The sequence below is a fragment of the Gorilla gorilla genome, chromosome X (assembly GCF_029281585.2).
Source record: "Gorilla gorilla gorilla isolate KB3781 chromosome X, NHGRI_mGorGor1-v2.1_pri, whole genome shotgun sequence".
Classification (NCBI taxonomy): Eukaryota; Metazoa; Chordata; class Mammalia; order Primates; family Hominidae; genus Gorilla; species Gorilla gorilla.
The window spans coordinates 56847905-56875599 of NC_073247.2; the positions used below are offsets into that span (position 1 = coordinate 56847905).

General features: G+C 41.7%; 1 protein-coding gene and 1 pseudogene across 8 annotated transcripts; one reads left to right on the plus strand and one right to left on the minus strand.

Annotated features, from left to right (window-relative positions):
• Positions 1 to 668: 668 nt before the first annotated feature.
• On the plus strand, positions 669 to 27345 carry KRBOX4 (KRAB box domain containing 4). 8 transcript variants are annotated; one of them, XM_019019078.4, is made up of 7 exons: positions 1022 to 1156; positions 2015 to 2125; positions 4250 to 4294; positions 15433 to 15559; positions 15897 to 16007; positions 23845 to 23888; positions 25454 to 25591. In XM_019019078.4, exons 3-6 carry the CDS (start codon positions 4280 to 4282, stop codon positions 23886 to 23888), a joined length of 297 nt encoding a protein of 98 aa, XP_018874623.1. In that variant the 5' UTR covers positions 1022 to 1156; positions 2015 to 2125; positions 4250 to 4279; the 3' UTR covers positions 25454 to 25591. The 8 variants fall into 8 exon arrangements, with proteins under 8 accessions (XP_018874622.2, XP_030861873.1, XP_018874623.1 ...); XM_031006016.3 differs by having other exon boundaries at positions 15897 to 15992; XM_055375657.2 differs by having other exon boundaries at positions 25457 to 25519.
• LOC101124369 (vezatin-like) lies at positions 6770 to 9419 on the minus strand (annotated as a pseudogene).
• Positions 27346 to 27695: the final 350 nt, after the last annotated feature.

Sequence of the window (27695 nt, forward strand, 5' to 3'; positions counted from 1 at the left end):
ACCTGCAGAGGAGAAAGCGAAAAATAAAAAGGAGAAAGACCCATGTTCGAATGGAAATTAAATACATATCTGATGGATTCCATGATCAGCTTTAACACTTTCATCTATAAACAGTATCTGGCACCAGTTGGCTCCAGCACAGAAGGGATTGCTTTGTACCTGGTGGAGACCCTGCCATGCCTGACCCAAGGAAGCCTGCTTGGTGACTAGGCAGGCATAGAAGGATGGAGAACACACTTGGTCTGTTTCCCCTAGGCCCAGACAGGAAACAGAAAACTTTCCTCAAGGCCATTACAGGCCTTTTTAGGGGACCATGTTGCCACTGGCTGGCAATCTCAGAGAAAACACCTCTTTGCTATTTACAGTGCGTTTTCAAAAAAGTAAAATCCAGATTCTCCCAGGGTGTCTAGGAGCTCAGGAATTGGAGCCCCTCTATTGCGTAGAGAAAAATCAGAATGAGGGTTTCTTTCCTCATTTCAAGAGATCGCTGGCTCTGCAGCCCAGCTCAAAAGCCCATCCTCCAGGCCACTTCCCCGGCTGAGCCAGACCCCTTGCTCCCATGACTCTCTGAGAGCCAGGCCCAGGGTCGGGTTCCCTGAGACCAGCCTGGACCCTAGATGGCCACGCCTCCGCGCGCTATTGACGCCGGAGGCGCGACACTTTTTCCTATTCCCAGGAGGGTAAAAAAGCGGGAACAATGGCTTTCAGGACGGAGGGACACAAACACCCAATGCCGCAGCGACTGGGAGGGTCGCGATGCAGGAGGACGAAATGGGAGAAGGGGGACAAGGGGGACTTCGGCCTCCCTGCGGGCGGGAGCTAGGCCGCTGGAAAGTCCGCTCGCCTCTCGCCGGCAAGGGATGACGCCCTGGGCCTTTTGTACCACTCGCCACGGAAAATGGTCACACGCTTTTGTCCTCAAGCCGAACACTATCAGAAACACGGGATCCCTGGAAGCCGCCATCTTGGCCATTGGCGGTGGCGCACCCACCCCCGTGCTACTGCGCGTGCGCGGCGCTGCGACACACTCCGACCCCATCCCGCGTTCCCAGGGGGCGGTGGGAAGCGGAAGTGCTCCGCTGACCCGGGAGGGCGGTCCCTAGTTCACACTGGCTGTTGTCATCGGCCTCTGAGGCTTCAGGCTCTTGGCGGTGAAGTAAGAGGGACGCGGAGGTGGTGATGGTTTTGATAGGGGCGGGGGTTGACGGGGTCGTGGGGTCATGGGGCCATGGGTGAACGCCTTTGTGGGTGACAGGGTGGCTCTACAGCCCAGCTCAAAAGCCCATCCTCCAGGCCACTTCCCCGCCTGAGACAGGCCCCTTGCTCTCAGGACCTTCTGAGCCAGGACCAGGGTCCGGTTCCCTGAGACCCGCAGGCCTGTGGGCGTGAGTGCTGGAGACGAGGTTCGGGGCCAGCGAGTGACTGATTGATTGAGTCACTCGGCGCCTGTTTCCTGAGCGCCTAAAAATGCCAGGCAACCTTGCAAATGTTTCACATTAATCTTCACAGGAGCCTTGTGAGGTGTTACGATGATTATTTTCGTGTTATAGAGAGAAAATGACTCAGTGTGGCTTGACAACCTGTCCAAAGTCACGTAGGTAGCAAACCCGAGGAATCCTTTTTTTCTTTTCCTGTGCTTCGTTTATCATGTTTATTGTTTCCTGTGTGTCTCCCCCGCTGGACTAGAAACTCTGCGGGAGCTGGGACTTGGAGATTTTGTTCACTGATGTATTTCCAGCACGGAGAACGGGCTCATGGAAGGAAGGCACTCATTTCTTCAGTGAATAAAAGTGGCACAGCAGTCAATCAGTTGATTCCAAAGCCCGGACTCAGGAAGGCAGCGTTTCGCTCACTGAGGATAATTGAGCTGTGAATGAATGTTAACTCTTAAAGCTAGAATGAGGCATTGTCCCTCTTCTGCTGGGTAAAAACCTTTGGGTTTTACTCAACTTCACTGCATGGAAGGGAGCATAGGTGTTGCTAATTGAATCTCCTGTGGTCATTGTGTTTCCAGGGTCAGAGTGCAGACCTGAGACCACTGCTCACCGACTTCAGACTCCAGTTTATCTGTGCCCTGGCTTCCTCACTTAGTCTCAGAAGACTTAGGCTGAGGCCTCAGAAGGAGGTGAGTTCCCTGGGTCACAGGCAGAGATATGGTGCTATAGTGATGGCCCCAACTGGGGCGTGTTTGTCTCTGAATCCCTTGGTCCTGCTGCCTTGGACACAAGAGAGGTACGCTGAGCTGAGGCGAGTTGGAGGAGAAGCCTCAGCCCAGAGCCCAGACCCAGATCCTCAGAGCAGAGAAAGGAGGCTCACAGGATAGCAGGTCCTAGAAGAGCTGGACCCATAGTGGCCTTTGTCCCTCACTTCAGCTGAGACAAAGCAAAGCTGGCTCAACTTCCAGATGCCATGGAGGACCATGTGACAGTGCAGTTTGATTCCTGCTGGAGGAGGGACAGGTGAAAGTCACAGGTGGATGGAGGCATGGATGTCCCCCATGGGGGCAGGTGCCCTGCTGTAGTACCTGCAAAGGCGGGATGAGGCTGGGAAGGATCACAGCCAGCCACAGAGGATTGGCCTCTCCTAGCACACCTATTTGTGCACCCCTGTGTTCCCGTCTCTTGCCATTGGCTATTTCTGAATTTGAGTCAGCCCCACACCATCAACCAGGCACCTGGTTCCAGGGGAAATGCTGAGTCTCCCTTCATCCTGACCAAAGTGCAGAAAATATATTTTTAGTTTATAGAATTTCCAAGTAGTCTCTAGGTATGCTGTCATCCATCTCTGCTGCCTTACTTCAATGCTTAATGAAAGTGGGCCAGGGGACATGACCTGCTAAGCTACACCAAGCTGAACCCTGTTGTCCTGATACTGTCGCAATGATTGCTGCAGTATGCAATGGTTACTCTGCACAGAAGCTCCTTGCTGGAACTTTATTTGAAAAACTACCAAAGAAGGAGGAGCCTGGTAATCAAAATGCAAATTGTGAGAAAGGAGAAAGTGATGGGGTGGGAACAGGGTAGGTGGCCAGTTAAAGAGGCAGATGCAGGGGAGCAGGCACGGTGGTTTTCAGCCCCTCACAGAACTGACAGTGCTGGGCTGTTACCCACCCGGCCCCACACCTCTCCTCCACTGTGGCCCTCTGAGCCCTTGTTGGGCTCCTTCCTCCAAACCACATCAAGAGATCCTACTTATACACACTTGCAGAGGGTCTTTTCATCTCTAGGGCTCGGTTTGATAAGAGGTGATTTTTAATAATTTTTAATTTTTGTTTTACTAGTGATATTCTTTGTCAAAAATTGAGAAAATGCAAATAAAAGAAGAAAATTGAAATCACCACTCAAAAGTAACCAATATCAGCATTTTAATAAATCCTCTGAGACATCATATATGTGAATATTGATTATCAAAAATGAGATCACACTGCGCTTGCTTTCTTGGAACCTGCTTTTAAACACATTAGGAACTAAAAACAAATTCCATAGCATTTTGAAAGGCCGTTCAGTATACCTGCTTTTGCATGTGTCATATTTTTTAACTGTGTCCTCTTTGCTGGATATTTAGTTGCTTCCAATTTTTTTGTTTGTTTATTTGTTTTTTGTTTAGACAGGGATTCCCTCTGTCGCCCAGGCTGGAGTGCAGTGGTGCCATCTTGGCTCACTGCAACCTCCACTTCCTGGGCTCAAGTGATCCTCCCACCCAGCCTTCAGAATAGCAGGGACTACAGGTATGTGCTACCGTGCCTGGCTAATTTTTGTAGAGATGGGGTTTCGCCATGTTGCCCAGGCTGGTCTCGAACCCCTGGGCTCCAGTGATCTGCCCACATCAGCCTCCCAAAGTGCTGGGATTATAAGCATGAGCCACTGCACCCAGCTGCTTCCACATATTAATATTTTAATGGTAGAAATGACTACAGTTAACATTCTTTCAGCTTTTCCACATTTAGGATTGTTTCATTATGACAAATGTCTAGGAATAGAACTCTTAAGATAAAGGAGATGTTAATTGTTACTGGTTTCTAAAATAGATATCTTTAGACATAAGTCATACATCTGTCCAGTAAGGGAAACAAAATTTCATGTGGAAAACCTACATGATCTTAGTAGAGTTTCATGGAAACAGGCTGGAGCTACCAGGTCATGTTTTTAGATCACTCTCCCTAGGGTACAAGGGTAATTATTATTGGGATGGTAATGATGGTCTAATGGCTGTACCTACCGAATATACTCTCCTAATTTTGCCTTTATAGATCTCCATCCTTTGTCCAGAGCAGAACAGGATGGCCATGTCCCAGGTGAGTTCCTAATTTACCCATACTTTGTTTCCAGTGAAATTGAGGCAAGGTTTGGAATCTATATAGTAGACTTGAAAATACCAATTATCCCCTCTTCTCTGGCTGTTTTCTATTCAACTTGTTCTCAACCTCTGGTTTCTCTGATCCTCCCCGTCACCAGGAGAGAGGAAAAACAAAGAATCCTCTCTCTACTTCTTGTTCTTTCTTTTTCTTTTTCTTTTTTCTTTCTCTTTTTTTTTTTTTTTTTTTTTTGAGACAGAGTCTCACTCTATCACCCAGGCTGGAGTGCAGTGGTGCAATCTCAGATCACTGCAACCTCCACCTTCCGGGTTCAAGCGATTCTCCTGTCTCAGCCTTCTGAGTAGCTGGGATTACAGGTGCCTGCCACCACGCCTGGCTAATTTTTGTATTTTTAGTAGAGACGGGGCTTCACCGTGTTGGCCAGGCTGGTTTTGAACTCCTGACCTCAAGTGATCCCCCCACTTCGGCCTCCAAAGTGCTGGGATTACAGGCGTGAGCCACCATGCTCTCTACTTGTTCTTCTGAGAACTGTACCTCATCTTCTCTTCATTTCCTTCTCACAGAAGATTGTTTACATACATAGATTCATCTTGCTCTTTCCTCTTTCTTCACTTCTAGATCACTTGGTCTTTTTCATCATTCATATTTATGATAATAAGTTTGTGCATAATGTTTTGATGTGCGTAGAAAAAGCTAGTAGCCCAAAGGATTCTATTCCTTCTCCCCCGAGTACCATGTTCCTCGTCAGAGATGCCCACTGTTAACAGTTGGGTTAAATGGTGGGGTAGATGCATTTATGTCAATTTAATGAACTAAAAACATATACACATGTATTGTTTTCATGCTTTTACACAAATGGCATCATACTCCCATACCCATCTTGCCTTTTGCACCTGATTACTTTCTGGGTGGTGTTCCTTGTTGATATATAAAGATTGTTTTAATTTCTATTTCATAGTATGGATGTATTAATATCATGTAACTATTTATTTATGGATATTTAAGTTTTTAATTTTTTTTTACTGTTGTAAACAGTGCCTCATAAACAACTTTCTCTGTATCTACTTGCTCTGTAGTACCAGTGTTTATGGAGGTTATACCTGGAAGTCGGGTTTTGACTAAAAGGTACTGAAACTTAAGTTTGCCCTCCGAAATCCTTCATAATTACTCCTTTCACTAAATGTAAAGACCAGATAATTTCTGTGTTCCAGTTTTCCAGGCTATTAAAGATGAAAAGGCACCCAGTTCATTTTGTGAAGCCACTTAACCTGAAATTTGAGGAAGATACTACAAAAAAGAAAATTATAGACCAGTTTCCCTTAAGAATATAAATGTCAAAATATTAAAAATACTCTGAATAGAACATTAACAAATTGCATTGGGCATTTCAAAAGCAATGGATGCACATAGTAAAAAAATTCAAACAAAAGCTTTGTTCAACAAAAAAAAAGTTTTTTGTGGTTTTTGTTTTTTGATGCAGAGTCTGGCTCTATCCCCCAGGCTGAAGTGCCGTGGCGCAATTTCAGCTCACTGCAACCTCCGCCTCCCAGACTCAACAATCCTCCCACCTCAGCCTCCCAAGTAGCTGGGACTACAGGCACATGCCACCATGCCAAGCCAATTTTTGTATTTTTTGTAGAGATGGAGTTTTGCCATGTTGCCCAGGCTGGTCTTGAACTCATGAATCTCTTTCTCTGCCTATGCACAATCACTCGTTCTCTCCTGCATGTGCTCTCTCTCTCTCTTTCTCTTTCTCTCTTTAACAAGTTACAGTACATCCTGGTCTTTCTGGTCCTTTTTTTTTTAACGAACTTTTCACTTGTATTAACTCTACACCAGGGTTTCTTAGTGTGGCACTATTGACATTTTGTTCTTCTTAGTTCCAAGCCCCAGCATGTATCAATTGTATGAATTAATTTTTTTTATTCAGAACCTGGATCTTTGTTTTAAGACTAGTATAAACAAAAATAAAATGTAAACAACTTGTTATTAACATAATAGCTGCAGTTATTAACATAATAGCTGCAGTTATTAACTGCAAGAATACAGTAAAAAAGTCATACTAAATGTTAATGTTCTTGTAACAGAATTATCCATATCACCTTATGGTAGCAAATTCTGGCAAGAAATGATCATTCATTTCTTATTAAAAATACTTATTTCCAAGATCAGTTATACCACAAATAAAACCACAGTTTATTCAATAGAGCCCTTACCTTTCCCTTTTTTTCCTGAAAGATCTGCCATTTACAGGGAACTACTAATTTCAGATCAGTTACTCAAACCAGGGTTATTCCTGTAAATGTACATCTTAACTTTATATATAGTAGATGTACACTCATATTCCCTCTCTAGTCTTGAAGCTAAACACTTTCACAAAAGAAACAACCTAAAATCACTTCATGTGAATCTTGGTTCTTACTTTTCTTCTACCTCATTTGTTCTTCCTCCTCATCACAAAAATTTTCTTCCCATGGTGGTAAAGGAGAGAGATCTAGCAGCCACTTCTACAGCAAGGCCATCAGTGAAGGTAAAATTCAGTGACAGCTGTAGCTGTGCCAGCCTCTGCTGAATGGAAGTCTGTAAGGACTCCCTGGGAGATGGAGGGGTAGTGGCCAGAACGCCTCCATCTGCTTGAGATTCATCTTCGCCCTCACATTGGTAACACATTCTGTCTTCTCTCCTTGGAGGAAGACTTCATTTGCAGAATTGTCTTTATTTTTACCCTCTAGATCAAGCTTGTCCAACCCATGGCCCCGGGCCACATGCAGCCCAGGACAGCTTTGAATGCAGCCCAACACAATTCGTAAACTTTCTTTAAACATTATGAGATTTTTGGCTGGGCGCGGTGGCTCATGCCTGTAATCCCAGCACTTTGGGAGGCTGAGGCAGGCGGATCACAAGGTCAGGAGTTTGAGACCAGCCTGACCAACATGGTGAAACCCTGTCTCTACTAAAAATACAAAAATTAGCTGGGCGTGGTGGTGCGTGCCTGTAATCCCAGCTACTTGGGAGGCTGAGGCAGGAGAATTGCTTGAACCCAGGAGGCAGAGGTTGCAGTGAGCTGAGATCGCGCCACTGCACTCCAGCCTGGGTGACAGAGTGAGATTCTGTCTCAAAAAAACAAAAACAAAAACAAACAACAACAAAAACATTATGACATTTTGTTGTAGTTTTTTTTTTTTTTTTTTTAGCTTATCAGCTGTCATTAGTGTTAGTGTATTTTATGTGTGGCCCAAGACAGTTCTTCTTCCAGTATGGCCCAGGGAAGCCAAAAGATTGGACACCCCTGCTCTAGAGAGTCTTCACATAAATACTCAGTCTTACTTACTTCATTGTCACTTGTGGAGTGTTTACTATTTTCCTCTTCAGTATCATTTTTACTGACTTTTCCTGTATCTGAATTCATTGATGGTTCTGAATTACTTGTGGGTTCCACTACGTTTACAGGAGACAAGGATTTCAACGCAGCATGATCACTAAGTAGAAGTTATAACCACTTCTGCCTTTCTGCCTCTGAAGCTTTAAATCCCAGCACAGATTTTAATTCTTAGAGCACCCTCTTGGATTCTTCATGCTCGTGCTTCTGTCTTTCTTTGTCTTCCTGAGACAAGTAATAAAAATCATCCTTTCTGCAATCACTGTCAATATCTATATCATCTACATAAGCTTCTAAGTCCTATTCATCCTCCTCAGGGAGTGGATCTTTGTCTGCAATGTGTAGAGTAGGCTGCATCAAAGTTAACCACTGTACAGTGTGGGTTTTCACACACTACCTCAGGCTTGCCTTTTTAAAATCTGTATTTCTTCATAGCAGTTTGTCCACCTGAGAAATGGCCTCTTCCCAGCAATTGTTGCTTGTTTAAACATGGGGCTGAATCAACTTTAATTTCTGTTCTAGGATTTGATAAGCCTCTGACACTGTTCTTGTTTCTTTAATACAAAAAAGCTTTTCAAATTTATCTTCGAGAATTATTACCTTATTCAGTAATGCTTTCACATGGAGCTGCAAATTGCACACTGCTGTGTGAACGTTATTCAGTTCTTCTGACTTCTGTTGAGTTTTGGATAAACACTGGTACTGACTGGTGCTGAGTTTCAAAGTACTGATAGAATTCACAGTTGCTCTTAAGCTCTTCCAAACAGGCATAGTAAGCATGAGGTAGACCTTGAGTCAAATCAGATAACATATGATGAGGCAAAAGTGCTGAAGTAAGTAAGGTCCCAGGAGGTGAATTGGCTATAGAAAGTAATAAGGCTAACCATCTGTAGAATTCTGAACGCTGCCATCCAGAGTTGGAACAAAACCTTCAATGTAGGCAGGCTAAAGTCATCTGTAAAGTTAGGTGCTTCCTCTTCTGAAATCTACTCTTCACTAAGTCCAAGACCCAGCTCCTTAAAAGGCACGACACAGATATAGCTGGTTGCATTGTCACTTTCAGAGTTCAGGGGGTAGTTTTTCAGCATCTATAGGATAGATAGCCTTGCTGCTTGGAAGTTCTGTAGACAGCTTTCCAGAGACTGATGAGGTACTGAGTGGGATGCCGTCCAGCTTTATTAAATGGGATAAATAATCATTTATCATTTAATAATAATTTAATAATGTATTATTAAATTATTATATAATTTATAAATATATAAAGTATAATTTATTAATTATCATAAATTTAATAATTTATTATTAATCATTTAATAAATTATCTCATTTATTAAATGGGATAAAGCACTGACCCTGTCAAGCAAAAGTATAAATCCTCTGGAAATCACTTCAGTGTCTTGAATGAGATGTAAAGCTTTTCTTACAAGGTTAGTAAAAGCTCAGCTATTTGCTGCCATATCTTCCAAGTGAACATTGTATTTTTTTCAGGTCACTTGTAGTTTAGCTGTCCTCCATACTCTCAAAGCTCTTAAGACCAAATAAACAAATAGAATCAGTCTCCATACCAGCCAGGAAGATAACGTCCACCAAGCAGGAAGCATAACGAGCAAACTAATGAAGGCAAATAGCATTGAGACATCCCAAATATTAGGGGTTGCCAGGAAGCAAAGTGTTGGAAGGTGTCCACTTTCCTGTTGTTGAGGTTGTCCTGCTTACAGGATACTGGAATCAAGTAGCTCAGTGAGCTCCACATCCTCTTGAAACAGGACTTCCTGTTGCAGGATGGTATGTAATGAGTTGAGCCGGAATCCAATATCCAACTTGTGAAGTAAGTCATCTTTCTTACTGCGCTGAGAAAAAACCCAACTTTTGGTGGTTTTAGCCACTTTTAACAGAATGCATTGCTTAATAACCCATTCCCTGAGCATGCCAGTAAGTGGAGTTTATGTTCATTGAGTGATTACTGTATCCCAGGTATTTTGGTAGGACTCTTGTAGGAGGCTTTTGTTGTCCCTCCGCGGTGCATTTTTCTGTTTTTGGTGACAAAGAACATATTTCAAAGTCTGTGTGTCCCGGATCCTGTAAGTACTGATAAAGCAGAGAATTCCAAAAGCTACCTCCTTGTCAAACTCCAATGTCATCCTTCTCTACCTTGCCACCCACTTCAGCACGATGGGAAATCAGAAGAAACATTTTTAATGAAGATGGGAAACCTAGAAACCATAACGAGAAAGATTGTCAGATTAAACTGTATTAAAATGTTAAAACCCGTAGAATCAAAAGACATATTTGAGGCTGAGAGAAAATACATGCAATGCATATGATATGCAAAGGATTCATATACAGAAAATGAAAAAGGATGAAAGAAGATGAAAAATGTGGTGGACATAGAGTCAAAAAGATAAGGCAAGCAATTTATGAGAAAAAAGTGTGATGCCATTTGAAAAGATGGTTACTTTCCCCAGTTTTCAAGCCAGGAAAACAGGGCTGATTTTCATTCCTCCCTTTCTGTTGCATTCCAACAAATGAACCCAGTCTCAGCCCTTCTACTGTTTGCCTTTCAGAGTTTTTTTTTTTTTGTTTTATATATACAAAACCACAACATTTTGCATGGGTTGTTTTTAATGAAAATATGCTCCTACTATGCTTTTCTGTTTTGGGGTTTTTGTTTTTTGTTTGTTTGTTTGTTTTTTGAGATGGAGTTTCGCTGTGTCACCCAGGCTGGAGTGCGGTGGCACAGTCGGCTCACCGCAACCTCCACTTCTCGGGTTCAAACGATTCTCCCGCTCAGCCTCCCAAGTAGCTGGGATTACAGGTGCCTGCCACCACGCCCAGCTAATTTTTGTATTTTTAGTAGAGATGAGGTTTCACCATGTTGGCCAGTCTGGTGTCAAACTCCTGACCTCAAGTGGTCCACCCGCCTTGGCCTCTCAAAGTGCTGGGATTACAGGCATGAGCCACCGCACCTGGCCCTGACATTAGAAATTTCTAAGCACAATGAAAATCTTAAAAATTATCAAACATCCATATCAAAGTGAGAAAAATATTTGAAGTATACATAACAATGAGCTACCTTCTTTTATACACTAAAATTCTAACAAATCATTGAAGATCACACCTAATATATAGCTGAAAGAATATGAAATGTATGTAGAATAGTATACCATGTATCATACTTCATATTCTTAAACATTAAAAAGGTTGATAATAGTTAGTACAGTCAAGTATGTAGAAAAAAACACCAAAGAAGTTATAAACTGTATACAGCATTTTGTGGTGGAACAGTTGGTTTATATATATCAACATTTACAATGCAAATACCCTTAACACAGTAATGCCCTTTCTAGAATTTTACCCTAGACCTTTAATGTATCAATAAGACAAGACAACCCAAAAGAATGAAGACTCATAGTAACAGAAATATTAGTGGCCTAGAAACATACAAAAAGATTATAATCCTCACTAAAACTCACATACCTGCTGTCATTTATCTGTAAGAGTGGTAAACTTTGAAAAGATAGATAAGAGCCACTGTGGATGAGAGTACTGGCTGGTTGAGAGGTAATTTGGCTGTACTTATTAAATATCTTTTTCTTATTTTAATCAGCAGTTGCATTGATAGGACTCCATCCTAGTGAAATATTTATATGTCCACAAAGATTTCCAAAGCAGTTCTATTCATACTAGCAAAAAGTAGAAGGAGAAAGCCCTAAGTGTCCCATGTTCCTGAGAATCCAATAATGGTAGAATGACAGCTATACTACCAGGTGGCATTGCTTATGATAAAAATGACCCGATTGGTAAACAAACTTCACGTGGACGAGGAGGACTACAGAATACTTAAATAAATTGCCACATCCATACTCTGGAACTGTCATGATAAAAATTGACTCATATGTAAGAATGTCTGGGATACTTTTGTCTGAGTGAAAAAAACCAAAGTTCAGAAAAGCATAGTAGGAGCAGCTGGGCATGGTGACTCACACCTGTAATCCCAGCACTTTGGGAGGCCGAGGTGGGTGGATCACCTGAGGTCAGGAGTTCAAGACCAGCCTGGCCAACATGGTGAAACCGTCTCTACTAAAAATACAAAAAATTAGCCAGGCATGGTGGCGCATGCCTGTAATCCCACCTACTCATGAGGCTGAAGCAGGAGAATTGCTTGAACCTGGGGGGCAGAGGTTGCAGTGAGCCAAGATAGTGCCACGGCACTCCAGCCTGGGCAACAGAGCGAGACTGTCTCGAAAAAAAAAGAAAGAAATTTCTAATGTCTAGGTAGTCAAGTTTATCACTCTGTAGCTATGTATTTTCTGAATTTGGGGATTGCTTAGAAAGGTCATCAGCCACTACAAAACTATCAAAACTTTTAACTTATCTATGATTTTTATGGTTATTTTGTACACATTTAAATCTCTAATCCATCTGTAATTTACTTGGGGGCTCAGAGTAAGATGAGTAATTTACTTTTATGGAGTTTCTTCCCTCCATAAATGCCTAGCCAGATTTTCCTAATGACATCTTTTCTGCAGAGATTTAAGATACTTTTATTATGAAGTAACCTCTGACACTGTACTTCTAGGATCTGTTAGTGGTTATTAACTCTCATTATCATTGTCATGTTTAGCTCTGTGTTACTGGAAGCCTGATAATGGAATGACGGCTGTTTTACTAGGTCTGAGAGATAGGGAAGGAAACCCAAGTTTTTCCTACTGTCTACTCTCACTTGACACAACACTTCTGACACCATATGTAATCCCAGGCCCCAGGCTGTTCCCTCACATACCAAGCAGTTTTCCCTGGACACCAGCTGGGTGGGCTGTGAAGTCAATTCCATTCTGACACCATCTACCTGGAGTTAGCGTGAGCTCCCACAGGTTGAGGGCTTAGTCCCACAAGACTGCCCCGACTTGAGATGCCAGTCACAAGTAGGGTGTCACCTATACATCTGACTGATGGGCCACAAATTGGGGGTTCACATGAACCCCTCTTGAAGATTGATTAATTTGCTAGAGTGAGTTTCAGTTTCCCTGAGTTTCCCCTATTTGTTATAAAGGATATTACAGGCAAAGCGTGGTGGCTCATTAATCCCAGCACTTTGGGAGGCCAAGGCGGGCGGATCACCTGAGGTTGGGAGTTTGAGACCAGCCTGACCAACATGGAGAAACCCCGTCTCTACTAAAAATACAGTTAGCCGGGTATGGTGGCACATGCCTATAATCCTAGCTACTCAGGAGGCTGAGGCAGAAGAATCACTTGAACCTGGGAGGTAGAGGTTGCAATGAGCCAAGACCACATCATTGCACTCCAGCCTGGGCAACAAGAGCGAAACTCAGTCGCAAAAAAAAAAAAAGCTGGGGGCAGGGGGGTGGATATTACAGAGGATACAGATGAACACCCAGATGGAAGAGATGCATAGGGCAAGGGATGTGGGAAGGTCCACGGACCTTTCATGCCCTCTCTGGACTCACTACCATCCGGGAACCACCAAGTGTTCAGCTGTGTGGAAGCTGTCTGAACCCACCTAGTCCTTTGGTTGTTGTTGTTATTGTTGTTTTTGAGAAACAAGGTCTTGCTCTGTCCCCCAGGCTGGAGAACAGTGGTGCAGTCTTGGCTCACTGCAGGCCCAACCTCCTGGCCTCAAGTGATCCTCCCTTCTCAGCCACCCTTAGTGCTGGGATCACAGGAGCCAGCCACCACACCCAGCCACAGTGGGGTTTTTATGGAGGCTTCATCACAGAGGCATGATCATCATTGGCCCTTGGTGATCAACTCAACCTTCATCTCCTCTCCCCTCCCAGGAGTTTTGAGGATGGAGATGAAATTCCCAACCTTCTAATCCTGTCTGGTTTTCTGGTGACCAGCTTCCATCCAGAAGCTACCTAGGGGCAGCCAGCTAACAGTCATCTCATTAGCATATAAAAGATACTTTGATCACTTCAGAGGCTATTCCAAGGGTTGCAGGAGCTTCTTGCCAGGAGACAGGGCAAAAACCAAATATATATTTCACAATATCAAACCAGGTGACATTACTCCAGATAAAATTGACTCTGGATTGGTAAACAAACTGCATCTGGACTGGAGGACTGAGTAAACTATGACTGGCTGGTAGGAAGCCATGGATTGGGGTTTTCTGAGCACATTGTCACTCAGTGATATGTAACTGGGCCCATCTTTTGCTGGGATCCTCGAAGCCATGCCGCTGGGACCATTACAAGAGATACTGGTCTATGGAACAGGTTAGGGCTTCCAAGCAACATCATCCTAGCACTCAGCAGTGTGGTTTTGTTCCCCAGCACTGGAGCTATCACGCGGGAGGGGCAGATTGGGCTAACAGCTCCTGGATTGCTCTGAGAAGCCCTCCTGCTGGAGAAACCTGCCTGTCCCCGCCCTCTGGCACGCTGGCTTTCCTGCCCCTCTCCTTCTGCACAGCTGGGTAAACTGGTGCCACTGTGGCCGATTTGGGCCTTATGGGTGCAGCGAGTGGCTTGAATTGAAGGCCACCAAGTGTGGGCGTTACAGGATAGGATCTGGAGCAGAAACAGGCCGGTTATTAGTCTTTGCGAGGAATTGGGGGCACTTGTAGAAGTGGGTTCTTGTTTGGTGGTGACAAGGCCAAGCACAGACCTTTCCCCTTTTGCTTCAGTCAGCTGCCCAGGCCACAGACCTCTGGCTTCCTGTTCTTTGTTTCATGATTGATGAGTGAAGGTTAGAACGGTTTGTCATGATTGATTAGCTATGTTTAGAACTGTTTGTTGTAGCTCTGTGTCCCCTGCAAGGCCTGCTCTGTCAGCGCTAAGCAGAATTGACTTCTTCCTTTGTGGACAACCCGGACCCCGTCCTACATCTGTCACTGTCCCTGTGAGGCAGGCTTCCTCGCTGCCTCTGTTTCATCTATGAGTGTCTAAGTGTCGCTTTTCTCCCTCCGCTAACCTGAAGCTCCTTGAGTTTAAGAGGTGTCTTTTTTTTTTTTTTTTTTTTTGAGATGGAGTCTCGCCCTGTTGCCCAGGCTGGAGTGCAATGGCGTGATCTTGGCTCACTGCATCCTTCGCCTCCTGGGTTCAAACGATTCTCCTATGCCAGCCTCCTGAGTAGCTGGGATTACAGGTGCCCGCCACCATGCCCAGCTATTTTTTGTATTTTTAGTAGAGATGGGGTTTTACCATATTGGCCAGGCTGGTCTTGAACTCCTGACCTTGTGATCCACCCACCTAGGCCTCCCAAAGTGCTGGGATTACAGGCGTGAGCCATCACGCCCGGCCAAGGTGTCATTTTGTATCAATCTTTATGTCACAGGACTTACCAGCCTGGCCTCTATTCAGTAAACATGTGTTGAATGAATGAATTTCCAGGGTAAGATATTTCTCATACTCTATCTCTTTCTCCTATAAAGTTCAAAATGATTTTAGTCATATACTCTATGTAATATACTATGCCAAACTGACTAGTGACTGGCATAAGAACAGTTATATAAAGAAAGGCCAGCGTGGATGCGGGAGCCAGACTGCGTGGATTCGAATCCCTCATTCCTGGCTGTGTGACCCGGGCTGGTTACTTAGGCTCTTTGTGCCTCACACTTTTCATCTGTCAAGTTCCTTCTAGGGTGGCGGCGAAGATTGAAATCTTTAGTACATGTAAAGGACTTCAAAGGGCACAGAGTAAGCCCTCCGTGTGCATGAGATGCCATGTCCCAGTGCCCCAGGCTGGTCCTGGGGTGCTAAAGAGGAATGTGCCGTTACAGGAATCATTGACCTTCAAGGACGTGTTTGTGGACTTCACCCTGGAGGAGTGGCAGCAACTGGACTCTGCCCAGAAGAACCTCTACAGGGATGTCATGCTTGAGAACTACAGCCACCTGGTGTCCGTGGGTGAGGGACCGCGCCACAGGGTGATGCAGAATGCCTCCAGTATTGTGTTTCTTTCTCAGCTGCTCCAAGCTCTGGGGCCTAGGAACAATGAGTGTGGGTTACCACCCTCAGTGAGTTTGGGTTACTGCCCACTGTGTAGTATTCGTAGTCTCCTTTGGACACTGGAGAGCGTATTGGTGCCCTTGCTCGCTATGTGAATGTTCTGTACTGAGGGGCAGATAGCTGTGTGCATGGGGCCATCATCGAGGCCGTGCCACCTTCAGCCTGCAGGGGTGGGCCTAGGTTCTGGAATTCCTCAGCATTAATAACAAAGTCCTATGTCATTTCCCCCGAACAGGGTATCTAGTTGAGAAGCCAGATGTGATCTTCAGGTTGGGACCAGGTGAAGAGTCCTGGATGGCAGATGGGGGGACCCCGGTACGGACCTGTGCAGGTGAGGACAGGCCAGGTGAGTCAGGCCGGGGAAAGGAGACCAGGTTGGTTGGTGAGAGCTTGGCCTCTGGGATGTGCTCAGGAGCCCTTCTCAGAGCCTTGGACTTGTGGACATGCCTAGGCTCTGATGAGCGGAACTGTTGTCATGTCCAAATGAGGCCTCTGCCTGGCCGCCGGTTACAGTCTCTGTGTTCTTTGTTTGGCATTCACATAGATTGTGGCCACTTGTTCTGAGATCCCATTTCTACCTTCCAGCCTCCTGGCTTGTTAGTGAGAAGTACCAAGCCCCTTCTCATTCCTCTCCCACCACCTTTCTGGAAGCTTTTAAGACTTATTCTCCCACCTTCTTGGCCTTTTGTATTTTCACCATAGTAGATGTATTAATAGATGTCAGCATTTCCTCCTTATTGGGCATACTGTGGGCCCTTTCAGGCTGAAATTTGGACTTTTTTTTAGCCTAAGGTAGATTATCATACCTGTTTTTTTGTTTGTTTTTTGTTTGTTTGTTTGTTTGTTTTGAGTCACTATGGACACCAAAGCTTTGCCAGTGACCTTTACCCAGCCAGGTACCCACCACGTTCTTGCCTGCTTTCACTTTGTGGTTAACACTGTAAACCTCACACCATTTTCTGTTTTCTCTACTTATTTCTTCTCAGACTCTTACAAATCTGACTTCATACTACTTGTTATCAGATTCCTCCATTTTTCAATACGTCCTTCCTACTCAACTCTTGTTTTTGTTATTATCTCTTTACTTTTTCAAAAAAAAAAAACACACTTGAGAGGACATTACTCCCAGGGTGGAATACTTCAGTGAACCGTATTTTAGTCCTGCATAGAACTGCTTTTTCCTTGTCTGTTTTTCCTGTGGGCTACTACAAGGATCCAGAAAGTCTTCAGATACACTGGTCTACTCTTTCTCTCCCCTTCATAGTACACCCTTCACTGGCCCATGGCAATGAAGCCTGTTTAGAATGCTATTACTCTTCAGAGGGTGATCCCTGCCTGGGCATTGTTGGGGCACTAAGTAGAAAATCAGAATCTGAGGCCCCACTCTAGATTTTCTGAAAGAGAATGTGCATTTCAACAAGCTCCCCAGGGACCCCATAGGCACAGTAAAGCTTGAGAAGCACTGCTCATTAGAGATTAATTTCAGAGCATCAGCTGTAGTCAGGTGCTGGCCCCAAGGACCTACAGGTGACTCCTCAGATGGCTTCCTCCAGAACCCACTCCTCAGCACACACTCTCTGAGATCCTCCCTGTGCTGGCATTTGTGGCTCCCACCACTCTGTAGCTTCCCCCAGGAATGTTTTGGGTGATGATAACCTCTTTGTTGCTCAGTGTAATTCCCTATTTGCTGCTTAGAGATTCATCAGGATTTCTGGTGTGCTGATGGTATGCTTGCTTTCTTCCAGTGATGCCTGGAATTGTAATGACTGTGTGTCTTGTTCTCATTTCAGTGCTATCCCAGAAGGGAGGAAGAGCAAATTCAGGCACAGTCTACCCTCCTGAGTCCCAATTCCCTAAGAAAAACTATATTATATTAAAATACAGACATTTATATATTCAGTCTAAGAGTGCAGAACAGTATAGGCTAAAAAGTAATCTTAGGTGCATTCCCAATCACACCTCCCAAGGGCAGCTTCTTCTAAAGATTTCTCTTTTGGTTCTGGTGAGCACCTCCATAGGTTTAGGGAATACCTTTATATCTGCATTTTGCGTGTTTTCAGTTTTATCTTCCCTCTATGAAAAGTAAGGATTTCCCTCACACTTTGGCCCTCCACTCCCCAGCTCTTCACAAGTTTGTTATATGCTTATTTTTAGTTCCTTTATTGGTTACATTTGTAACTTTAAATAATATAGCTATGCATTTCATATGGTAACTTTTAAAAAATCTAGCTAAAGTGCCAGTGGCTCATTTCTTTAGCTCAAACACAACCCCTAGACATAAGAGCCTACATCTTGTTCTGACTTGTTCCAGTGTGGGACTGGTGGAAGACATTCAATAAATATTGCACTGATTGTTTTGGACCTTGGCAGAGGAAGGAGCTTTGTTATTCATCCACATACAAGTGGCTAAGAGCATGTACTGTGGAGCCACATAGCCTGGGCTGGAATTCTGGCCACTTCCCTCACTAGCTATCACTGTGTACACATTGGTTGGCCTCTCTACCTGTTGTAGAATGGGGCTAATGATAAAACTGAATGATTTTCAGAAATTAATGAGTTGATCCATGTAAAGCACCTAAAAGGGTGCCTGGCATAAAGGAAACACTCAACAAATGATATCACTATTTTTATTGTTGTTATTATCCATAAAACAGTTTTTTTTAATTTAATGTGGTTGTTAACCAGAGATGTATTACATAGTTACCTGTGGATCTGTCAGAATACTCATGAGTAGGCCCCACTCTAGAAATTGTTTCAGAAAGCCTGGGGTAGGCCTGGTTATGTGCATTTTGAGTGACACTCCAGAGGGTTCTGATGCCCATCTTTGGTTAAGATCCACTACTTGAAATATCTGCTGAGAGGAATTGCAAGGAAATAGGAGACAGCAATGAGCATGCAAGCAGGATGGGATGGGAAGACAGGAGCACATTGACTCACTCCTAGACAGCTCTCCAAACTCCCAGGGTTGGAAGCAGAAAACAGCAGAAAGCAACTTGAATTTCTGCCCTATTTCTCCGTATTTAAATCTATTTCAGGAACTATATTTTTCCCTCTGTCTCCTGGATGAAACCTCTGGTTGGTCCCATAAGTTCACTGGTCATTCTGAGATAATAAAAATCTTCTAGGAACTGTTACTTTCAAGAGTAGCCTCATTATAGTAATGAAAACTGTCCAGTCTCATGTAGTAGTACAAACTGAAGTTTATTTCAAGTTTGTTGATCTTTTCTTAGAAGTTTTAGCTTTGTTAATTTTCTCTACCGTTTTTCTGTTTTATTGATTTCTCCTTTTACTTTTATTTCCTTTTTCCTACTTACTTTCAGTTTACTTTGCTGTTCTTTATCTAGCTTCTCCCCCGACATTTTATTATGAAAATTTTTGTATAAAACAAGTAAAAGAATTGTAGGTTGAACACCCATATAATACCTCCACCTAGATTTATAATAACTATAAAAGGCCTACCCCAGGCTTTGCTATATTTATCCCCTGTCCATCTGCCAATTCCTCTGTCCTTCCATCAATTCGATTTATTTTCTTGTGGTGCATTTCAAAGGAAGTTACAGAGATCAGTACCCTTAACCCCTAAGTACCTCCACAGGCATATCATTAATTAGAGTTCCATATTTGTTAGTACTTTATCATTAGTGCTCATGAAGTATTTTAATAAAACAAAATGCCCTTATGGCACCATGTGATCTTTGGCCATACATGTTAATGTTTGAACATAATTTTCTGTATGTGTTTTTATGTGTGGTCATTATATATTTATGTTGATGTGACTGCATTCCTTTTATTTTTTCAAATGAAATTAAGGTATAATGTACATACCATGAAATTTATCTTTCTTAGGTGTATAGTTGTATAGTTTTGACAAATATATAGCTGTGTAACTACTACTACAATCAAAGCATTGGACATTTTCATCCCCTGCAAAAAACTCCGTGTTTCCTTTTATAATTCAGTCTTTCTCCTCATCCCAGGCTTGACCTTTTTTCCTTCTAGTTTGGTTCTTTCTATAATATCATGTGGCTGGCTTCTTTCACTTACCTTAATGCATTTTAGGTTCATCTATGTTGTGGCATGTATCAGTTTGTTCCTTTTGATAGCTGAGTAGTGTTCCAGTTTATCTGTCGATGGACCAGTTAATGCACATTTGAATTGTCCCTGGGTTTTTTTGGTTATTATGAGTGAAGCTGGTGAACATTCTTGTACAGGCATTTCTGTGGATCTGTGTTTTCATATCTCTTGGGTAAATATCTGGAGTGAGATTACTTGGCCATATGGTAAGCATATGTTTAACTTTATAAGACATTGGGCCGGGTGTGGTGCCTCACGCCTGTAATCCCAGCACTTTGGGAGGCCAAGGCGAGCAGATTACTTGAGGTCAGGAATTTGAGACCAGCCTGGCCAGCATATAGTGAAACCCCGTCTCTACTAAAAATACAAAAATTAGCTGGGTGTGGTGGTGCACGCCTGTAATCCCAGCTACTTGGGAAGCTGAGACAGGAAAATCACTTGAACCCAGGAGGTGGAGATTGCAGTGAGCCAAGATCACGCCACTCTACTCCAGCCTGGGTGACAGAGTAAGACCCTGTCTCTCAAAAATAATAATAATAATAATAATAAGATATTGCCAAACTGTTTTCTAGTGTGGCTGTACTATTTTGTTTTCCCACCAACAACACACCTTTCTAGTAGGTATATAGGGGGATCTCATTGTGATTTAAATTTGCATTTCTGTATGATCAGTGATGTTGAGCATGTTTTCACGTGCTTATTTGCCATCTGTATATGTTCTGTGGTGAAGTGTCTATTGTAATCTTTTGCCATTGTTTGTTATTAAATTGTGAGAGTTCTTTATATATTGTGGATATAAATCCTGACCAGCTATGTGTTTTACAAGTATTTACTCCTAGGCTGTGGCTTGTTTTGTTCATAACAGTATCTTTTGAAAAACAAATGTTTCTGTTTTTATAAAGTCCAATTTATTAAATTTTTCTTTTATGGTTCATGCTTTTTGTGTCCTCTTTAGCAAATCTCTCACTAACCCCGGGTAACAGAGATTTTTTCTGTATGTTTTCTTCCAGGAGATTCATAATTTTAGTTCTTATATTTATAAGTCTGTGACTGTTAATGACTTAATTTTTGTATCTGATGTGAGGTAAGGGTCAACATATTTTTATATTATTTTTACATATGCATTTCCAATTGTTCCAGTAATATTTTTGAAAAGAATATTCTTTCTTTTTCTCAGATCAACAAGTGATCCATTTATTATTTGACATCTACTTTAAAATGATGCCAGGTGTGGTGCCTCACACCTACAATCCCAGCACTTTGGGAGGCTGAGGCAGGAGGATCCCTTGAGCCCAGGAGATCAAGACCAGCCAGGGCAACATAGTGAGACCCCGTCTATACTAAAAAATTAGCTGGGCATGGTGGTGCGCACCTGTAGTCCTAGCTACTCGGGAGGCTGAGGCACAAGAATCGCTTGAACCCAGGAGGCAGGGGTTGCAGTGAGCCGAGACCGCACTGCTGTACTCCAGCGCTCCAGTACTTCAGCCTGGGCAACAGAGCAAGACTCTGTCTCAAAAAAAATGTTAATAGTAAGAATTTCACTGGGGAACTAGAATATATAAAATAATCTAATGAAAATTGAAAATTAAGAATTTAATATATATAAAAAACACAAAATTTAAAAAGCAACAACAAAAAAAGAATTTAATATATAGACTTAAGAGCAGATTAACCAGAGCAGAAGAGAGGTTAAGTAAGAAAGATAAGTTACTATCAAATATTCAATCTATTCTAGACTGTTCTTTCTTAATTAACTTACTTTGGCATCCTTTTTGAAAAGTATTTGAACATATGTGTCACTCTGTACACCAATACAGGTTGAGTATCCCTAATCCAGAAATCCCAAATCCTAAATGCTCCAAAATCCAAAACTTCTTGAGCACCGACATGGCATCCAAAGGAAATGCTCACTGAAGCTTTTCCGATTTCATGTTTTCAGGTTAGGCTGCTGAACCAGTAAATATATAATGTAAACATTCTGGAAACCAACAAAATCTGAAATCCAAAACACTTCTGGTTCCAAGCATTTTGGATAAATGATACACAACCTGTACCACATGTCTTAATTGCTGTAGCCTTATATTATGTGTTTAAATCAGGTAGTATGAGTCCTCTTACTTTGTTCTTCCTTTTTGTAATGTTTTAACTAGTCTAGGTCCTTGGTATTTTCCTAGAAATTTTAGAATCAGTTTGTCAATTTTTGCAAAAAAGCCTGCAGGGGATTTTGACATTGCATGGAATTTGTGGATAATTGATGTGCAATATTGAGCCTTCTAAATCATGAATATGGTATATCCGTCTATTTCAGTTCTTTTAAATTTTATTTCAGTAACATTTGATAGTTTTGAATGGATAGGTCTTGCACATATTTTGTTTAATTTACCCCTGTGTTTTATGTTCTTACAAGGTAATATAAATGGGGTGTGTGTATGTACCTAGTTGTTTTGTATTTCATTTTCCTATTGCTCATTGCTAGTTTATAGAAGTGTAATTGATCTTTCCATATTGGCTTTGTATCCTGGAACCTTTCTAATAAGCTCACATATTAGTGATAGTAGCTCTTTTATAGATGGTTTGGTATTTTCTACATAAACAATCATGTAGTTATGAATAAGGACAGTTTATTTCTTTTCCAAGGCTAGATGCCTTTACTTCTTTTTCTTACCTTATTGTACTTACTGGCTAGGATCTTTAGTATAATGTTGAGTAGGGTAGGGAGGGCAACATACTTGCCTTGATCCTGATCTTAGGACAAAAGCATTTACTCTCTTACCATTAGGCATAATTTTACTTGCAGGTTTTTTCATAATGGCCTGATAAAGGTTGAGGATATTTCCTTCTAATCCTGATTTTCTGAAAGTTTTTTTTATTATGAATGGATGTTATAAATTATTTTTATGGATCAGTTCCTATGATGGTGTTTTTTTCTCCTTTAGACCATTACTTCCTATGTGATTATTGATATTATTGGATTTACATGTACCATTTTTTTATTTATTTTCTGTTCATCCCCCCAACCAAACTTCTTTTTGTTTTTTTGTTGTTATTTTACTTCACCATTCTTCTCTTTGGAATATTTGACTATTTTTTAAATTAAACATTCTGTATTGAGATAATCATAGATTCCCATGCCCTTGTAGGAAATAATACAGACAAATCTCGTGTATTCTACCCAGTTTCCACTAATGATGACATCTTGAAAAACTATACTACAAATCACAACAAGGATATTGACATTGAGAAAGTCAAGATACAGAAAATTTCCATTACTACAAAGGTCCCTCGTACTGCTTTGTATAGCTATACCCATTCCTTCCCACCCCACCCATTCTTAAGCCCTGGCAACTACTAATTTGTTCTCCATTTCTATAATTTTGTCATTTCAAGAATATTACATAAATGAGGTCATACAGTATGATACTTTATGGGATTAGTTCTTTTCACTCAGCATACTTCTCAGTTGGATTCATCCTGTTGTGAGTACCCAGAGTTTCTTCCTTTTTGTCACTAATATTCTACCAAATGGATGTACCACAGTTTGTTTAGCCATTCACCATTTGAAGAACATTCCTGTTTTCAACTTCATTGATTTCTGCTCTTATTATTTCTTTTCTTCTGCTTGATCTTTATTTCTAATATATGCATTCAGTGCTATAAATATCCCTCTAATTGCTGCGTCCCACAAATTATGATATGTTGCATTTTCATTTAATTCAAAATAGTTTCAAATTCCCCTTAAGACTTATTTAGAAGTAAGTATATCTTTAAATTTCCAAATATTTGGGGTTTTCCAAGTATCTTTTTTATTGATTTTTGTTGTAATACTGTTATTGCACAAAATATGATTTTGTATAAATTTGTACAAGTTTGTTTTAAGACCCAGAATATTTTCTATCTTGGTGAATGTTTCATATGCACTTGAAAAGAATGTATATTCTGCTGTTGTTGGATGCAGTGTTCTCTGAATGTCAATTAGGTGAAGTTGGTTGATGGTGCTGTTCAGATTATCTATATCCTTGCTGGTTTTCTGTCTACTTGTTCTATCAATTATTGAGAGAAAGTGTTGAAGTCTCCAACAATAATTGTGGATTTGTCTGTTTCTCTTTCAGATGTATCCATTTTTGCCTCATGTATTTTGAAGTGCTGTTATTAGGTACATACACTTTTAGGATTGTTATTTCTTCTCAAAGAATTGACTGTTTTATCATTTTGTAATGTCCCTCTTTGTGCCAGAAAATCCTTCTTGTTCTGAAGTCATTGTCTGAAATTAATGTAATTTCTCCAGCTTTCTTTTGGCTAGGTTTTCATGGTATATCTCCATCCCTTTACACATCTCTCTACAGAGAGTTTCCTTATACCTCTCTCTACCCACCCCCACCCTGCCAATTTCCCCTAATAGTAACATCTTGCATTAGTATGGTACGTGTGTTACAACTGGTGAATGAATACATTATTATTAACTAAAGTCACATCTTACATTAAGGTTCACTCTTTGTGTTGTTCAGTTCTATGGGTTTTGTCAAATGCATAAAAATCCACCATTACTGTTTCATACAGAATAGTCTTACCGCCCTAAAAATCCCCTGTGCTTTGCTTTTTCATCCCTTTTTCACTCTCTCCTGGCAAGTACTGATCTTTTTACTATCTCTATAGTTTTGCCTTTTCTAGAATGTCATATAGTTGGAATCATATAGTATGTAGCCTTTTCAGACTGGCTTCTTTCAAATAGCAATATGCGTTTAAGTTTCCTCCATGTCCATGGCTTGATAGCCCATTTCTTTTTATTGCTGAATAATATTCCATTGTGGATCACTTTGTTTATCCATTCACCTATTGAAGGACATCTTGGTTGCTTCCAGTTTGGGGCCATTATGAATGAAGCTGCTATAAACATCACGTGCAGGCTTTTCTGTAGACATAAGTTTTCAACTCATTGTGGTTCATTTCCTTTTGAAGTTTGTAATTTTTTTTTTACTGTGAACTCCTTTTCAGTGAGAGTTATTTTCCATGGAAATTCTGTGTACCCTAAGCTATGAAAGCATCACTGCAGAACTATTTGGATTGCCACTGCTGGGGCCCACTGGTTTCACTAATGCAGGAACAATTTATAGGTGAATTTATCAACTTCGGGGGTTTTGTATTATACTTCAAATGTCCATTTGGAATGCACTCCTACATGTGGTACAGGACTGTGGTTCTGACTTCTTGTAAGTAACCCCTGATTCTTCTTAACATTTTCATTAGCCAGTGGGTGACATCTTTCTAGTTCCTATTTTACACACAGAGATGTCCTTTGTGACTCCCAGCTTTAAGCAGGTAGCTCAATTCTAATTCTCTGCACATTTGTGCCCTGTGGCCTAGAATTCACTTCACACTCATGATTAGAGCCTTAGTCCCCCAAATGCAAAGCCACACAGCTTCAATTTCTGTTCACCCCCTCACTTTAAATTTCTTCTTCATTTTTGTCACATAATAAATTTATTTTCTGGTTTGAGCTTGGCTGCATATTAAATTATTTTTTGTTAAATTTGAGCCAGCATTTCTCTGTACTTGCACTCAGGGGAGGTGGTGGTGGTGGGACATGGGGAGGGTCCATCCACATCAGCTCAAGTCATGTTGATAGGAGTTCACTGCTTGGGCGTTTAGGGATTAATGTTATTCCATAACATTCTAGTGGAAAGACTTAACAAGTTTGATGATTCATTCATTTTCTTCTAGAAGTCTGGCAAGTTGATGAGCAGATAGATCACTACAAGGAAAGCCAAGACAAACTTCCGTGGCAAGCTGCATTCATAGGCAAGGAAACACTGAAGGATGAAAGCGGTCAAGAATCCAGAACATGTAGAAAAAGCATTTATCTGAGCACAGAATTTGATTCTGTAAGACAAAGACTCCCTAAATATTATTCATGGGAAAAGGCATTCAAAACATAATTTAAACTTTCTTGGTCAAAATAGAAGCTATGTAAGAAAGACAGATGATGGATGTAAAGCATATTGGAAAGTATGCCTCCATTATAATCTTCATAAAGCTCAACCTGCAGAGAGATTTTTTGACCCTAATCAACAAGGGAAAGCCCTCCACCAAAAGCAAGCCCTTAGAAAAAGTCAGAGAAGTCAAACTGGGGAGAAGCTCTACAAATGTACTGAATGTGGAAAAGTGTTTATCCAGAAAGCAAACTTAGTTGTACATCAAAGAACTCACACCGGAGAGAAACCTTATGAATGCTGCGAATGTGCAAAAGCCTTCAGCCAGAAGTCAACCCTCATAGCACACCAGAGAACTCACACAGGGGAGAAGCCCTATGAATGCAGTGAATGTGGAAAAACCTTTATCCAGAAGGCACCACTTATTAAACATAAGAAAATTCATATGGAGAGAGACCCTATAAATGCAGTGTCTGTGAGAAAGCCTTCAGTAGGAAGTCAACTCTCATTAAACATCAGATAATTCATATGGGAGAAACGTTATGAATGTAATAAATGTGGGAAATCTTTTAGTGTTAAATCAACTCTCATTGTATGTCACAGAACATAAATGCATAAGTTGCATGCTATTGTGAGTAGTGTGATGAAATTTTGCACTGTCCTGCTCTTTCCTGCTCAGGATGCAAATCAGTGAATCTTTTTTTTTTTTTTTTTTTTTTGAGACAGAGTCTTGCTCTGTCATCCAAACTGGAGTGCAGTGGCACAATCTTGGCTCACTGCAACCTCCGCCTCTTGGGTTCAACCGATTATCCTGCCTCAACCTCCCAAATAGTTGGGATTACAGGCACATGCCACCATATGCAGCTAATTTGTATTTTTAGTAGAGACAGGGTTTCACCATGTTGGCCAGCCTGGTCTTCAACTCCTGACCTCAAGTGATCCGCCTGCCTCAGCCTCCCAAAGTGCTGGGATTACAGGCATGAGCCACTGCACCCGGCTTGAATCATCCTTTTGTCCAGTATTATATCCATGCTGTATATGCTACCCGCCCACTAGTCCCTTAGCTGTCTCAGTTGTCAGATTGACTGTCATGGGATTGCAGTGCTTGCATTAAAGCTACCCTTATTGTGTAATGACCCCAAAGTGCAAGAGTAGTGATGTTGGCAATTTGCATACACCAAAAATAAGTTATAAAGTGCTTCCTTAAAGTGAAATGGTTAAAGTTCTTGACTTAATAAAGAAAAAAAATGTATGCTGAGGTTGTTAAGATTTACAGTAAGAATGAATCTTCTATCCAAGAAATTGTGAAGAAGGAAAAAGAAACTTGTGCTAGTTTTGCTGTCACATCTCAAACTGCAAAAGTTGTGGCCACAGTGCATCATAAGTGCTAAGATGAAAAAGACATTAAATTTGCGGATGGAAGGCGTGAATAGAAATGGGTTCTGACAGCAATCAGGTTCGGTACTATTCACAGTTTCAGGCATCCGCTAGGGATCTTGGAACATATCCCCCATGGATAAGGGAGGAGTACTGTACCTTGTCATATTGTGCATTAAAGAATTCATTGAGTGTAATCATGTAAGTCTAACACACATTTAAAAAGCCCTCAGAAATCATTTCGCCTTCGGTTGATGTAAGAAAATTCAAAAGTTACTCAAATCATTCAATAAATGATAAATTATTTATTTATTTATTTATTTTTGAGACAGGTTATCGCTCTGTCACTTAGGCTGGGATGCAGTGGCATGATCACGGCTCATCAGAACTTTGACTTCCCAGGCTCAGGTTATCCTCCCACCTCAGCCTCCCGAGTAGTGGGGACTACAGGCACCCACCACTACATCCAGCTAATTTTTGTATTTTGTTTAGATGGGATTTTGCCATGTTGCCCAAGCTAGTCTCAAACTCCTGGGCTCAAGTGATCTGCCCACCTCAGCCTCCCAGAGTGCTAGGATTACAGGTGTGAGCCACTGTGACCAGCCAATAAATGATAAATTCCTTACCCATGAGTTTTAGTACATTGTACATCAAAT